Consider the following 17,221-nt stretch of genomic DNA (forward strand, 5'->3'; position numbering starts at 1 on the left):
AGTCCGGCCAGGCAGGGATAGGGAGTTCCATAATTGGGGAACAGTGCAGGAGAAATCTTGGAGGGGGGAGAGATGATAATCAGAGGGGAAATGAGGCACAGGTCATGAAGGGTATGAAAGAGACCAAAAAGTTTTTATTAGTATTGCTTTTTAAAATTAAAAAGCAGTTCAATTGCTGTTTTCATTCTGAAATGTATAATAAATGAATGAAGTGGTTCTTCACTGCTTAGTCTTTGGAGTTAGATTGTTACACTTTCATCAAGAACATTTCCATATGGACCCACAACAGCAAAACATCAGGCCCCGAGAACCTATGTACTGTGGGCCTTATTCAGAGCCGCTCGCAAGCGGCTTGATGTTTGGGCCCTGCGCATGTGCAACGTCCGGCGTACGCATGTGCGAGCCTGGACGAGCGACTGAGCTTCAGTCGCTGCAGGGCTCGCTACAAGACGGGGTGGCTGTCGATGGTGAGTGACAGCTCGCCGCTTTTTGTAGGTGGGTAAGGGAGGTGGCTGTACAAATGCAGGCATTCCCTTAGGAACGCCTGGCGTTTGTGGGAGGACCTACTCACATCACTAGTGATGTCAGTAGTGGACTTCCTGCTCTATTATAGCAGGGAGTCCACTCGGGCTTGCGGCAGCTGAGACCCTCCCACAGGGTCTTGTCGCAAGCCCGATGGACGCGATAATCGCGACGGTCTCCAGCCTGCTCGCACAAGCTGTGGGTGGACACCCACAGCTTTGCAAGCGGCCTGGAGAAAAAAAACAAAAAACGCCAACAGACCCTGCGAGCTGCCTGCGGCAGCGAGCGGGTCTGAATCAGGGCCTGTGTGTGACAGGTGGACAATAAGCACCTGGTGAAAGACCTTTAGTGCATGACCAAGCACCAGATATAGTCTGAAAGGGGTCTCTAACAAAATGCAAACTATAGGAAATGGCAAACATCTAAATCTAATATTGTAGCTACTTCTGCTTCCTCTTCTTAATGCCCCCTTATAATGCCCCCCTCACTTACCAGTGTTACCAGGTGTTTTCTCTACAAAAGACAACATTCAGATGCCTTAATTTCATTATATGTCACCCTCATAACACTATACTTGCTATAATGTCAGTTGTGTCCTGTGTTTTAATCTACATACACAAAGGGAGCACTGTTGAGCAGTCACACCACTCATGCAGAATACACTGAGTTGGGAGCTAAACAAACAAATAAGTAACTTTGCACCTGGGTAATACCATTTTGCAATGCAAGGGGTACATATATATTTATTATATATTTGGATGCAGGGTAAATACTGGCTTCTTTTGCATATAACCCACAAATGTTGGACAGCTTTATTTTTATGCTGCAAGATAGATTAGAGCTAGGACACGTCCCTCAAAAATCTAAGTCTCCCTGCAAATTTTATCCACTCTTCCCCCATATGCAGTGTAAAATGGTTTACCCAGGTGCAAAGTTACTTGTTTTTGTTTGTGCATTGCTCGAAAGCCTCACAGAGTACAGTGAAAGATGGTTATACAGTGTTATTAAATGTCATATGTTCACAAGAGCTTGTATATGTGTTTACTGTGGGGTGGAGTCCTATGGAATTTATCTGGCTCTCTGTTGTGTAGTAATCCTATGGGTTACACATTCACCAGAGGTTATAAGCACGCACACAGCTCGCAGCACGGGGACAGGATAAGGAAACCGAAGCAGCACTTTGTCTATACTCTGCAGCGCACAAAGTAAGACAGAAAGCAACATTATGGGCTTTTTATTTTTATACAATATTTTGGCTTAGCTGTATTCTGTGACGTATCAGTGTTTATAACAATAAGTACATATCAGTGTATTTCCTGCTAAACGAAGAGCTCCTGTGGCTAAACGGTGTCTTCTAATAGATGTAAATCTGTATGACTATTTCTTGCTTCTTTCTATCATATTCCCCAAGCTGAATATCTCAATAACATGTACTTAATCTTTTATTTAGTGTTACGGCTGTGTATATCACCCACTGAATGGCTTTAGCGTTGCTTATAATTAGTTTACTGTGTAGTAGCATAGAGACTTAGGGGCTCATTCAGCGTTGGACGCATTGTAATGTAACTAGAGAAAAGATGCTCACAAAAAGAGTGTTTTTACATGCATATGCTCAGTCAGACACATCCCAGGCGTAATTCAGATATATTCTTGATAATGTTATTGTGAAAATCTCCAAGAATCCACAATAGGTCTAGTGACTTTACAGGTTCGCAACAGCAGTATTCCTCTTCAGAGAGGCAAGTTCCCCCTACTAGATCTTAGTCCAGGCTTGCCGAATTTCTGGCTGCCTCTTCCGGGAGAAGTAGCAAGCTCGGCACAGTTGGGAGGCGTGGCAAAGAATTGAGGGCGGGCCAGGAGCGTGACATTGCCCCTGGCAACATAATGGCTGTAATTTCGGCATCGTGTTGCCAGTGGCGGGGCCACGATGACGCAATTTAGTGCGAATCACGTCATCAGCCCCACCGCGCCCCCGCTGCAGGTAAATATTTTTTCTATTACATCCGGCGGGTGGGAAGGGGGAATATCTTCCCGGGACACATGCCTACTGTTCCGGTGAGGTCGGGAGCGGCACCCGATTTTCGGGAGGCTCTCGACCAAACCGGGATAGTAGGCATGTATGTCTTAGTCTCTAGATTTAAGTCAGTCACAGGTATTAAATTCAAATTTAGAATTCAACACAAATAAATGATCTGTACTATTTCACTACATGTTCACCCATTTATCCAACACCTTATAACATTATAATTTGGCGCTATTCTTCAATATGCTATACAGAACAACTTCTATGATGCTGATGCTCACTTCCAGCTGTCACATGTCTGACCACCTGACACTGGTCATGTGACCTGCTGCTGACCTCTTCAGTAGCTGCAGAGACTGCTGGAAATTGTGCTCTGCCTGTGTAATGGCCCCCAGCATGCGCTGCACTGTGTATAACCCACATAGTGGGGTATTACATTATTAGTAAATGCTAAAGTCACATAATCACATCTGTACACTATATAATAAGGTCCTGGAGTTTCATGTATAGAAGAGAGAGTGTCAGACCATACTTCTATGTAATGACTGTGCTATCGCTGCACTTTATATAGCCAATGTTTTATTTTATTTTTCTCGGTAATGTCATTGCATGATCTAATGATTCTGGGCGTGATACAGAGATTCACACTATTGCAGCCACGGTTGTGACTTTTTGTGGAGTTGCGGCGGCGATAATGTGGTAATACTACTTTTAGCTCCCCCTGTGTATTAGCATGCGCTGAGCTGTGTAACCCCTGGGACACCCACTTTCAATGCTCGCCGGATGTCATGAACACTCCACAAACGGCGCACCATCACATGCACCATCAACCCTTTCACCAGCCTTTGGCAGACATAGTGTTTCCTTTTGAAATTCCTCTATAGCTGTGGCTGAAAATGCGGCCGCTTTCACTGACACGCCAGCAACACTTCCATAACACGTCTATGAGACTGACTTTTTTTGCGTTCACTTCAGACCACCTCCAAGTCACCACCCAACATCCATGGTTTTGCCTCGCCATTCCTACTGCCAGTGACTCTGTACACAACAGCGTACACTCAGTGGGAGGTGTGCACCATAGAGGTTTTCAGAATTTTTTGCGCAGTAGCGGTGTGTACAGGATGCACACTGATCGGATCATTTGATCTGCAGAGTGATCTGCAAAGTGTGTGCCCAGCTTTACTGTAACATACATGTGTAATACTACTCACCCTGAAATAGCAGTGTAATTATGTAACACTAACTGGTGTATCCGGTTTCACCCGGGTAGACCTTAGATATTTTAATTTCCTTCATACCATTTTAACTTAATTTATATGCTTAGTTTATTTTTTGACTCTGGTGAAAAGGAGCATGCTAGTCTCAAGATTATGTTGTCACAATCCAGTGCATTAGTTCCTCTGTGGAGGGGTTAGGGTGGCTAGGGAACAACTAGGTAAGTGAAAGCTAGGTCTCCCTATTGCGGCCAAACCCAGGTTTGGCTATACCTGCCCAGAGGCGCGGAGTCTAACTCACTTGGTGGTCTTCACCAATGACCCCTCCAATCGGGATTTGGGTTTTGCTGCACCAAGTGGGCAGGTCGCGGCCCTCTGGACAGGTACCTGGGAGTGGCAGATAGACCGGAACTAGATTAAATCAATTTGTATATACAAAAAGGTACTTGAACACTGGAGATGAACCAAAAACTTGAATATTGGAGATGAACTAAATACTTGAACACTGGAGATGCACTGAATACTAGTAGACTGGAGATGCACTGAATACTTGAACACTGGAGATGAACTAAATACTTGAACAATGGAGATTAACACAGGGTAACGTGCTGGTAATTGCTAGAGATCCAGGTGCTGATATGCATAGAGAAACTCAGAGAAATGTGGACACAGGCATGTACTGGGATTTGGTAGAGGTTCGGCTTAAAGCTAACTGGTAATTAGCAGGAAATCTGACACCTCAGTACCACAGAGAAGCTGCAATAGAGGCTGAGCAGCACACTACAAGACACAGGAATAATAACATAAAACACTGGAATTCTGAGAGATAGCCAAAGTCTCAGACTGAGAAATAGAATGGAAGCTAATACAAGAACTACTGGAGAACTGTGATTAGGCTGAAGCAACACTCTGAAGGATATAGCACAGAGCAACACTGGTGAGTATTCACAGTCACTGGATCAGCAAAGTTGAACAGCAGTTTCCTGTTCCTGGAGTCAGACATAAATACCCCTGGGTAGCCTGTCATTGGATCAGAGGATCAGTCCAGTGACCACAGGACTTACATTGGGAGAGACTAGTCAGGTGATATGGACCAACATGGCTGCACCCATGCCCTGCACCTTGGAAACCAGGACGCACGTATGGAAGCCCTAGCAGACCCCAGGGAGAATACTCTGTCACCACTCACCTCCACTCCCAGTGACTGAACACCTAAGCCCAAGGACGCCGTCGCAGAGGGGAGTAGCGGCCAATCCCAAGCTGCATCCTGAAATACATAAATTAAGTTTATTTAGTCCTTAGCAGTGACTGCTCCAGAGGGGGGGCTGAAGTGCAGTCTAATATTCAAATAGGGGAGCAACACCAAGTGTCACCTTCACCCTAAATTCTGGCAAACATCACTGGCAGTTGGTGAGGCTCCCCTATTTAAATATTGGACTGTGCTGCAGACCCTCCTCTGAAGCTGCCACTCGACCCAGACAATGAGCTTACAGTCCCACAGCACTTGGTCCTTGTTTCTTTGTCACCCAATCACCTCAGTTGAGAGGAAACATTTTACCACTGTTCATCCCCTTAAGGGGTCGAATTTAAAAAAATCCCTACTTACTGGGTGCTTATGGCATAGAAGGCATATACTCCCTGAATTTCATGTTTCTAGTTCAAGGGGTTTGGGCAGGGTGTTTTTCACTGTCCTGCGGGCCAACCCTCAAGATATGCCCAATCTGAGAATCGCCACCCGTGACTTTTACAGGTTACCTCAGCACATGTGGTTCACTGAACCTGGTAACTGCCACCAGCAGAAGAAAATTGTAATGGTAAAGCATAAGGTGAACTTCTGCTCTCACCTGCATACACAATTATCAATACTTAGAAAAATAGGTAACATGAGCCATGTGAGGCCTTGGGTCATAAAAATACAAATCCAGAACTAGAATTAATGTTTAATTCAAGAATATCTTGAAGGTTATGTACAAAAAGTTACAAAGAATATAATAATGTTAAAGAGAATCACACCGTTACTTACAATTTCCAGAAAATAAAATAAAATAACAAATTGGAGAAACAAACCACTCAAATCACGTTAGATTAAATGGCTCTGGGACGAGGTTTTCCAGTGATGAATTAGGGATCATCTGTATCCTTTGATAGCCTCACACATGTATCCCTGCTTTTCCAGGCACCCCCTCACCCCCTCCCTGAGGATGCCTTTAACCCTTTTCAGCTCAGAGTGGATTGTCCAGCTGGCTGAAGCTCAGGGTTTCCTGGCCATATGAGCAGGGGTTCTTTGAAGTTGGGAAGCAGGCTGAGGTCCATAAATGTGCTCGGCGACTAGGTGAAGAAATTCACACCTGCTGAGACCAAGTGTCTCCCTGTGTAAACAACTATTTTTTGATCACTGTTCCCACACCAAACACAGGGCTCTTAATGACTTTTATCAAGGGTCTGGCCTATAATTTCCACAGACCTTCCTATAACCTCTCTTGCCCAGCTTCAAAAGGCTTGTCATCTTTCCACACGCAAACAGATGCTACATAATTGGACAAGAGAAATTTACATGTTTTTACCAACACAATATCATGTGCAGTTATGCCCATGCTGATGTGAAATGAGCTTTTCCGCTACAGTGTTGATGAGTCAATCAATCTGGGCATTGCACAGGGGGAGGAAACATTTTAGCCCTTTTCACCCCCTTAGGAATTGAATTTCAAAAAATGTCTGCTTAGTGGGTGAATAAGTCATGGAAGGCATATACTCACCAAATTACATGTTCCTAGGTCCAGGGGTTTCAGCTAGGCATTGATGAGTCAGTCAGTCAGTCAATGAGTCAGTACATTTGCATATACGAGGTCTGTCTAAAAAGTTTAGTGAATGGTCTGATATATTTGTATGCAATTCATGCAACAAGGTCTTGCATGTGCGCTGAAATGTATGGACATGTCTGGACCTGCCCCCAGTCGGAGTTTGCCCCACACTGCCATTACATTCATTTCAACAGAGTGTCCCGAGCAGTGTCCGTGCACAGCAATGAAGCAAAGGAGTTCATCTTCCACCAATTCCTTGCCACTGCGAAAGCATGCATAACAATCGTACACCCATTATATATATATATATATATATATATATATATATATGTGTTGCAAATGCCGGCACTCCACAAGAATGACAAAAACTATTGGTACCCCCGGTGCCCTCCTGGGGCCACTCACGTGTCCTGAATGTAGACAGATGATGTAAGGCGGCACTCGTGGGTTTTTGGAAAATAACAGCCAGAGACACTAAGTCTGGTCCAACGTTTCAGTCCTTCCGGACTTTTATCAAGAACACATGTTCAGTCCGGAAGGACTGAAACGTTGGACCAGACTTAGTGTCTCTGACTGTTATTTTCCAAAAACCCACGAGTGCCGCCTTACACGCCTTACATCAACTGTCATATATATATATATATATATATATGAGAGAGAGAGAGAAAGCGGAGGTGGCACTCAGTGGGACTTGGACAGAAATAACATTGCTACCACGGCAATACTGTCTAACATTTCAGTTTATTCCAACTTTTCTCAAGGACAAATATACAAAAATAACTCTTACTCTTAATAGACTCAAACCCTGTGAATAATCCATAGTCACTAAAGCTGGGTACACACCTAAAGATTTTCTGTCCAACCATCTAACTAGTTGATTGGTTGGAATGAAAAACTTATAAGGTATGAAAGCAAATGAAAATCAGCAATTTGCTCCCAAACACCAGAAAATGGACAAAAACTGTTGTTTGAACAAATTGTTTAAATCAAACATTTAACAAACTTGTCTGAACGACCATTTTCATCTGTTTTCCGGCATTTGGGACAAATTGCTGATTGTAATTTGCTTTCATACCTTACCAGATTTTCATTTCAACCAATCAACTAGTTGGATGGTTAGACAGAAAATCTTTGTGTGTACCCAGCTTAACAGAGGGTTTGCAGGGTAGGTCCGGAGAAAATGCAAGAAACAATCACCTAGCACTGTTTGCTAAGTAAGACCTCATTATAAGCACAATGGAGTGTGGCTCTAATCACCGGTAGGTTGTTGGTAACACCTGTGCCGCTAGTTTAACATCATGACAGGAGCTAGGCATCTGTCTCCACCTGAGTGTGATGTTCTGGAACTCCTAAGAGTTATTTAGATGTAGTGACACAAGTTCTGAGCAAATATTTTAGTAACTATTCTGTGCCTGTGACATCAGGTGCCCTGAAGGGCCCATTATTATTATGTGTGATGATTGTAATTCAATCATATTACATAATCAGACTCATTCCATGTGACTGTTTAATTGTGAGAAATTGACTTACAACTACATTATGGACCCGTGACTCAAATGAGTAGTCATGGGACAAAATGATGTAAAAGGACATTATTTACAGTTATACCCATTGTTTAATACATTATAACATTCCCATTCTTAATCCTTATTATCTACTAATTCTAAATGATGTCGGGAAGAGTTAATTAGAAGACCGCTTAAATAGGCCTATACAGGCAAACTTTTAAAACCAGTAGATTCTGACACCATACAATCATGGTAGTTACACTGGCGTCCATACACAGGAGCCAGCCTTCCAACTTCTGCTTCTCTCTGGTGGGAAGACCTGCATGAGGACGAAGATAGATCTTTGTTGTTTGTACAGTATATAGATGATGTGTGTAATAAAGAGTCTCTGCTTTGTTTTACAGAAAACATGGACGCTGTCACAATTGTTCTGTCCGCTGTAGTCATCCTATTCTTGACCTATGTTTATAAGAATCGGAATCACCACAAGTACAAGAATTTTCCTCCGGGACCGAAGCCATTACCGATCATTGGAAATTTACACATGATGGACATGTCAAAGCCTAATAAAACACTTTTAGAGGTAATACAACACTTCTGCTGAAATATCACTAAATCATTAAATTCCCTATAACCAGAGGTCAGATAATATATAAATCAACCAAACTTAATTATAAATTAAAAAACAGAACTGGGATCTTAACTGAAAACTGAAGATCTCAGGGCCTGGTTCAGACCCGCTCGCAAGCGCTTGAGTGCTCGCAAGCGGGCTGATGGTGGCCTCTGCACACGCGCAGCGGCCACACTGCACGTGCGCAAGCCCCGGAGCGAGAGAGAAATTCTCTCGCTCCGTGGCTCACTACAAAAGGGGCGGCTGTCGATGTTGATCGACAGCTTGCCCCATTTTGTAGATGTGGCGGGGGGGGTGGCTTCACAAATGCAGGTGTTCCCAAGCGAACACCTGGCGTTTGTGGGTGGCCCCACTGACATCACCAGTGATGTCAGTGGGAGAGCTTCCTGCTCTATTAGAGCCTGAAGCTCTCTGGGGCTTGCGGCCATGAGACCCTACCACCTACCACAAGGGTCTCATCGCAAGCCCGATGGTTGTGAGGGTCTTGACCATCGTGACCATCATCCTGGCTGCTTGCAATAGCTCTGGGTGGTCACCCTCAGCTATGCGAGCGGCCAGGAGGCCGCACCAATAATAAAAAAAAAAGCCCTGATTCAGAGCGAGTGCTCTTTCAGAGCGTCCGTCTCTGAATCAGGCCCTCAGTTCCTATCCGGCGCTCCCTAAATCACAAATATATTAATGCAAACATGCAAAGATTGGAGGTGTGGTATTTGTAAATTATGATGGTAAGTTCAAAACAACAATAAATCTTCTATACTACCAACAGCGCTGCGTACCATAATGTCAGTTGCTAGTCTGACACACACAGCAAAAACTACAAAAGAGAAAAGATAGGTTGCGCTGCTGCTGCTGCTAGATACTGAAAAAATGTTTAGTTGATCCACATAACAAACTTCTCTGAATCACAAAACATTTATTACACATAATAATATTGACATAATAATAGATAAAATATCTCTATAGAGAATAAATTCCAACAAAATTGTTGCAATTACTGTGACAGCTTTATATAACTGGAATGTATGTATCAATATTTAGATACACTTGGATTCGATTGCTCGCCGCTCAATGTATCAACTTTATTGAGTATCAAATAAGTTAATCTAAAAAAACAGCATGTAGGCTGGTGCTTGCAACACATAAAAGCTCCTTGTGTTTGAATAAAAACTTTTAAAGATGTGCCACCATAGATCCACCAAGGCGACTCTTCCTACAGTGAAATGCACAGTAACAATCCCCCTTTCAGTAGGATATCCAGCTACACACGTAGGTCTGTGTCTGGCTGGGATCTGTGGTGCGCCAGTGCTGTTTTTGTAAACTTAATTATAAACTTATTTAAAATGAAGACATTATGTGACATTCAAAAACTGTCAACTGTATTTATTACAAATGTATGTTCCAGAGGAAAGAACTGGCAGATGTTCAGCACCTCACTTGCTTCTCTGAGATCACACCACAGGTTGTAATGATCATCTAACCCTCTGTCAGCACAAGTGGGAGATAACAATCTTGCAAGGGCCAATTATCCCTTTCAAAGCAATCAGGAGATAACAAACACTTGTTCCAATACACAACCAGGCCTACTTAGGTGAGAGGTGACATGACCTATGTATGGTGAAATCATTCTACCCTGTGTATTGAAAGGGAGCGCACGCCCAGACTATAGCAAGATGCGCGCTGTACTGCTGCTTTTTCCCGCCATGATACAACTAACTACCTAACACACATTACCACTCACTACTGCAAAAAACACTCTCCAAAAACAAAAACAGACCCTCCTTTATCGAAACGTCGAAATTCCTGAAAAGTAAAGGTGACTTACCACCAAAACACCAAAGCCCAGCACATTTCTACTCAGGTATTTATTATCTTCTCATATTCTTTCTTTTCTCAATAGCAGCCTTACTGTCATGACAGTGCAAAAAGAGTCTGTGAATGATAGGGGATCATGCAGGATTTACAAAATGGACATAACCTCTAGGGACTTTTTGACTCACAAACAAAAAGCCGGCCTGTATGCATGACACACATGTCTTGGATCCTGCAACAAAGGGTGTGACACAAAGGACAATGAGGTGGTGCTTTGACTTACTTGGGGAACTCTGATGTACAGGTATCAAAACCCCACCCAGTGATGCCATGATGCCGGGAAGTTTGTCAACATCAAGGGGTAGCCAAGTGGTGAATGAGACCCTTCATTCTGGTTCGATCTCTGCCAGCAATGAGATGACCAAACCTCAGATGCCAACTCACTAAACCGGACCCATTGCTATCTACAAAGAGACCCAGTGATCAAATTCTCAATCCCCGGCAAATGACAGTAAGTGAAAGAGATATTATGTTCCAAGCAAAGCAGCATGAACTTAGATAACAGACAAAGACTTCACAGTGATGATGATCGCTGACCGTTAATCACCTAATGAGCCCCCAGGTTGATGCCCCAGAAAACGACTAAATTATCCTGCAACCTACAGTATCGCCCTTATAATTCAAATGCAACAATGATGGGAAAAAGCTCCAGATGCAGCTAATTCTAGATAAACCACCCCACTGTCCAGGAAGGAAGAGCCATCAAGATAAGCGCTGAAAACAGATAAATCCGAAGCATCTATGAACAGAGGGCCACAGATGTACCCCATTAAAGCCCTGCAGAGAAGCATCCCAAATACAGAGATCATTCTTAATCTCCTCAGATATGTGCAAATAAATTGTATGGTAACCTGAGGATTGCAATGGTCCACTGCAGTTTGCGGCAAAAAACTACCCATGAGGATAACACAATGTGAGAAATTAAACAACACAGATAAGACTAACACACTGGCATTGCGCAACTTAAGCATTTATATAAATCCTGTCATCTACCTACAGCTTATAAACCAAAAGGAATTAGCGGCAATAGACAAAAGGATGATTCAACATTCCCCTTAGTTAACAAGACTCACCTGATGGATAAGAAAGATGTTGAATGAGCTTGTAACTAACAGGGGCATCTTTGGGCACAATGCCAACTGGAGAGAGAACGAGATCAGGCCAAGACTGGGCAACAAATGGCCTTATCATGTGTCCCAAATGTGCTGGCTTCAAGATCTTGTCTTTGGCAATATGTGGTAAGTCAAGGGCCAACCTCAAATTCCACGGATTAGTTAACCGCACTACACCCAAGTGGAGTGGAAACTCCCCAAGTCACAAATGCCATTATTGAAATCATAACATCGCCCCCAAGATGCATTAGCATCAAAAGTATGCAGCGGAGCAGGATGACCATCCTGTAAAGGAAGTGGCATAATCATGTTTGTCGCCAACTGTCTGGTCTGTGTAAAGTCAAGACAAACTTCAACAGCAATACATGATGGCTAAACCATCCTGCTAATGCCTAAATTCCTCATCATACTGTATTCAAGTGGAACTGTTTGAGAAGCAAAAAAAAATACACATAGAAGATGCAAATACCTAATCATGTTAATGACTTGGAAGGCTGCAACTTGAGATAGCAGGCCGCACACATATAGAAACAGTTCGACCAATTGGTGTACAATCTTGCATCTTCACCCATCCCCTATTAGATGTACAGTCTGCCAGCACCTTTTTTGCCTTAGAAGTAATGGCAAATCTAATGACATATTTGTCCATATTAATCATCTCTCATATCTGAGCACGCAGACCATAGAGCACTGTTGTATTGGCACAATGGGCCTGATGGAGATCTGCACGCAATGCCTATATTTATGTAGTTTGAGCGATTGTTAGCCATTGCGCATGCATGAAAGCTGCCCTGCATTTGCGCAGCACCTTAGACTGGCTGATGGCCACCTGATCTGCTTTTGATGTTTCTAGTTTTAGATGCTGTCAGTGGGCGTCTCTAAGCAGTGGACAGCGGGTGAATCATTAGTATATTTTTGCAATAGTGATCCGTGAGATATCGCAGCTGCGATGGCATTTGCGTGCAGATCTGAATCTAGGACAATGTCCAAAGGGCCCATCCTCAGTTCTGCTACCACTATGGAGGAATAGCGATGATCCCTACAGTGGTGTGAGCGATCGCAAATGGCCTTATTTGAACCTATTGCGCCTACAACTCCCACTAGGTGTGGAAGAGGAGTCTGACACATGGCAATCGTCCAATCCAGGCAAAAACAACTGGCCAAGACTGGAGCAACACCTGAGGTTCTCACTGAGACATTAGCCAGGGCAGCATGCCAATACAAAATGCTGCTATCTGAAAAAGAGGAGATGGCATGTGGGACATTACCAGCACCTGCAGGAACAGACACCGCAAAGAAGGATGCACTGGCCCCATGGCGGCAAAAGTAACAGAGGACCTGATCCAGAAATTTATGGAACTACGATGTTCTCACCCATTGTTTTTATCCGCACATTTGCAGGACATGCACCGCACATGCGCAGATTTGGTCCGTGCCCCATAAGCTGCCACATGATTGAAATGCTGCTGGCATTTGGGGGCAGCAACTGGGGGTGTCCCAGAAAACAGGGATGCAAGTGGCTGCATCCTTGAATGCAGTTTCACTGGCCCCGGCAGCATGATATTGTTGGACTTGCTCAATAACCTGGGGGATACACGGATTTCTGATGCCCACCCAATGTTAATGCAGATGATCTGCTGCTACTTCTTCGAACAGGCCGGAAGTATGCATCTTTTAAAACTAGACGTCACCTGCGGCTTTTCCATTTTTTAGCGCATGTCTATGAATCAGGCCCTGAAAGAGAAGGAACAGCAGTGGACAAAGTAAGATCGCAAACTTGGCCGAGCTGCTGGACAAGAGTCCCCAATAGATATCCAGGCCTTACATTCATTACACCCAGATTTTTAAATATTCCCTTCACTACAAAGCACTATTTATAGGTACCAGTTGTATAAAGTGATTACTGAGACCTAATGCAATTTATTTGTGACTATAGTTTCATTTACTTTAGCTACTGTTTATTGTGTTTACAGATGTCTAAGGAGTACGGCCCAGTATTCCGAGTCCATTTGGGCCTGGCAAAGATGGTCATCCTAAGTGGTTATGATACTATCAAAGATGCTCTGGTAGACCATGCGGAGGAGTTTTCTGACAGGCCAAGCATGCCAATCATGTCTAAATTGTTGAAGGACTATGGTAAATGTTTTTATATTCCTAAATTATTATCTTTCTATCCGTCCATCACTTCAGAAAGGAGTTGGATTCTCCAAAGCCACTGCTGAGCCTTTACCTTACTTAAGATAACTTCTCATCAAGTCTCATTTGAGTGTCTGCCTTTTAGCTTCATTTATATATATAGGTGCGGGACTGGCACACCCGTCGTGATGTGGCTGAATGGAGCGTCGTTGCCATGGCGACCTTCCATAGCAACCTAGCTCCGTGACGCAACCGCACCAGACATGGCCTGTGATCTACACACACTTCCGGTCCCGCACTCACCCGGCGGATGGCGGGGGGGCAGGCTGCATGCTCACACTGTAGAATGTCACTTGGTATTTAGGTATGTATTGTATCACCTTGCTTTTGTTCTTGATAAAAGTCGTCCTGACTGAAACGTCGAAAGCTGACCCGTTGGAGTCGTGAGTCTCAATTAACAGGTCCTGTGAGTGCCGCTGTTTTTTCATATACATATCTTGGTTCTTTAACCATCAGAGGGCACCCAGGCAAGTATATTGCATATTGTGGAGTGCCGGCTTTACAACACTGTATTTTCCAATCAGGCATAGTGATCTATCCCTTTGGATTGCAAGGCACCCCTTGATTTGGATTACTCTACCCATTCATCAGAACATTCTATTTTTTTCATAAACCTTTTTTCTTTTTGAATCTTTTTTCATCTTTGTGGATTATGTATTTTTCTTTGGTGCACGTCCATTCTTTTTTCTATTATATTGTGGTTCAGACATAGGCAATAATCTTTAATGACTGTTTTTTCACTTATATATAATTGTTACTATATGACATTTTTTTTAATCTTTTTGACTGGTGTGGTTTCTGGTTTTGCCCACATTTTTCTATTTGCTACTCAGATACATCCTTTGCTTAGTAAGCATTGTTACTTATAATTTTTGTTGTTGTTATGTCTCAGACCAATAAAGGCATTTCCACCACACCATCCGATGGTAGTGGTTTTCTCAATATGCAGTTACCTGTAGGAGAAGTATTAAGCTTCAGTGAATCTGAAGCTGAAAGCCTTTACTTAAAAACACTTTATTGGACATGGCAGGAGCTTCTTCTGCTGATGAACTATTTTTTTTCGCTACTCAAACTAAAGAAAAAAAAGATTGATTATTATTTACATGGAGTTACCCTATCTGACTATCATAAGGAGAAAAAGACTCCTAGAGGCTTTAGGATTAAAAACGTTCCCACTATTGGCAGAAACAGCCTTGATTTTTGTAGGAGGTGGGTTGCAGTCCTAAATAAATGCTCCCCTGACCTCATTTTGTTGGTTATAGAAGAGTCACGAAGATAACTTTACAGCATTCGTGATCAGATCAAAACCTTTGAAAATACACATAAGACCAGTCTAATCAATGACAGTTCCAACAATTGGCTGGACAAACTCAATACCCAGATTGAAGAATACAAGAGGGATCTAATTAAGTACAAAAAAGAAAAATTGTTCAAAGTAAATACTGATTATCAGGAACAGAGAGTCTACTCTTGGGCTACAGGGAGAACTCTGAACCCCAGGACTCACAGAACCCACCTTAGAACACAAAGGCACTTCTTTGATACTGAAGGGTCCAGTGGTGCCAATTCTTCACAAAGTGATCAGGATTTTCCTTCCACCTCACATCAAGTCACACAACGACTCCCTTTAGGGTTAGTCACACGGGCCCAAAAAGGAAGCAGTCCTGAACTCGACATGGTAGGCAGGGGTCACGGCAAAAGTGTGTACAAGAAGAAAACGTAGTTGTTAATCTATCTTCTAGAACACTTACCATGTATGAATCCAGATTATTACAGAAGGGCTTATCGTTTATACCAACCAGTTCTTTTTGTCCCTTTTCATTGGAAAAGGGACATTTGGAGACTCAACAGGAGTCTTAAATTGACAGAATTTTTCAGCAATTCAAAACCCAAACAATTATCACTACCCCTCGCCCCTTTTAAGAAGGTTTCCTCATTTGAACCATCTTCCAATAATGCGTCCATTAAAAGTTTTATTAGGTTACTCGATCAGGAGGTCTCTTCGCAATTTAAAGGCACAATCCCTATACAACATAACTTATCTAAGGATGAGTTTAATGCCTGAACCACTCTCAGAAAGGATAACTCTATAGTTATCCGCTCCGCCGACAAATGGGGAGCAATAGTCATCCAAGATAGAGACCAATACATAAATGAAATATATCGTTAATTGAATGATACGCACACATATTCTCACTTAAATAATGACCCTGTCTCCAAATTTAAGAAAGAATTGGATGACACTTTGACATATGCCTTTGAAAATGGCCTTATAGCCAAATACACCATGCAATACCTTACAGTTAATAAACCCATGGCACCACTACTCTACACACTACCCAAGATTCATAAATCATTATCTGCACCTCCGAGACATCCCATCTCTGCTAGAGAGGGACTATATGGCATGACTTCAAAATACCTTGTTTCTTTTGTACAACCCCTCATCTCACAAGAACCCACTTTTTTGAAGGATTCCAACTCACTTTTAGAGAAATTACACAACTTAAGCAATCTCCCGCTGAGCTTACTCATGTGCACGATACAGACGTGAAATCGATGTATACGAGCATACTGCAAGAAAAAGGGTGTGAATATATGGAATCCTTCCTGAGATCACACCCCGCGTACTAAGGACCCAATATTGATCTCTACATATGACTTTTGAGACAAACATTAAGCAACAACTATTTTTTTATTCGACAAGAAATTTTTCCTTCAGATGAAAGGCTGCGCTATGGGGTCTCATGTAGCTCCTTCTTTTGCTAATGTATACATGTTTTCAGTGGAAAAGGATCTTTTTCTTAACAATCTTTATTTTAATAGACATCTCGGGCCAAATGTAATAGGGTGAGAGTTTAGAAAATGTGAGAGTTTTGCAGTAACCTCTCACATTGGTTGAGTTTTATCTTCAAAATGGGAAAACATCTGAATGAGATTTTAAATCGTGAGAGTTTTTTGTCTAAAAAAACATGCAAGTTTGCTCTGTTACTTTGTTTTTGGACTCTCACCCTATTACATTTGGCCCCTCATCTTTTTTATCCATTACATTGATAATATCCTAGTTTTATGGTCTGGAACAGAGTAAGAATTCATCAATTAGAGGATAATGTTAGTTTGCTGTGCTAAAAAGAATAAAAAAGCTGCTCTGTGTTACTGGATTGGTATATAGGTAAATGTTACCACATTGAGCGCTAAATGAACGTGTTAGTGTATGATACTACACTAACTTGTTTGTTTTTTATTTATTTATGCAAATACATCCACCCTGTATCATACACTAACACGTTCATTTAGAGCTCAATGTAGTAACATTTACCTATATAAGAATTCATCAATGCCATG

General features: G+C 42.6%; 1 protein-coding gene across 1 annotated transcript in view; it reads left to right on the forward strand.

Moving 5' to 3' along the window:
* The first annotated feature begins 1,639 nt into the window (after positions 1 to 1,639).
* Positions 1,640 to 17,221, forward strand: part of LOC148533755 (cytochrome P450 2C5-like) — a 49,553-nt gene continuing 33,971 nt past the window's right edge. The window contains exons 1-3 of the mRNA XM_088467243.1: positions 1,640 to 1,727; positions 8,473 to 8,651; positions 13,654 to 13,816. Coding sequence (XP_088323369.1) covers positions 8,478 to 8,651; positions 13,654 to 13,816 — 337 coding nt within the window. The 5' untranslated portion in view covers positions 1,640 to 1,727; positions 8,473 to 8,477. The remainder of the gene's footprint in view (positions 1,728 to 8,472; positions 8,652 to 13,653; positions 13,817 to 17,221) is intronic.

Source organism: Taudactylus pleione, unplaced genomic scaffold (assembly GCF_031769625.1).
Source record: "Taudactylus pleione unplaced genomic scaffold, aTauple2 ptg000070l, whole genome shotgun sequence".
In the NCBI taxonomy this organism is placed as follows: domain Eukaryota; kingdom Metazoa; phylum Chordata; class Amphibia; order Anura; family Myobatrachidae; genus Taudactylus; species Taudactylus pleione.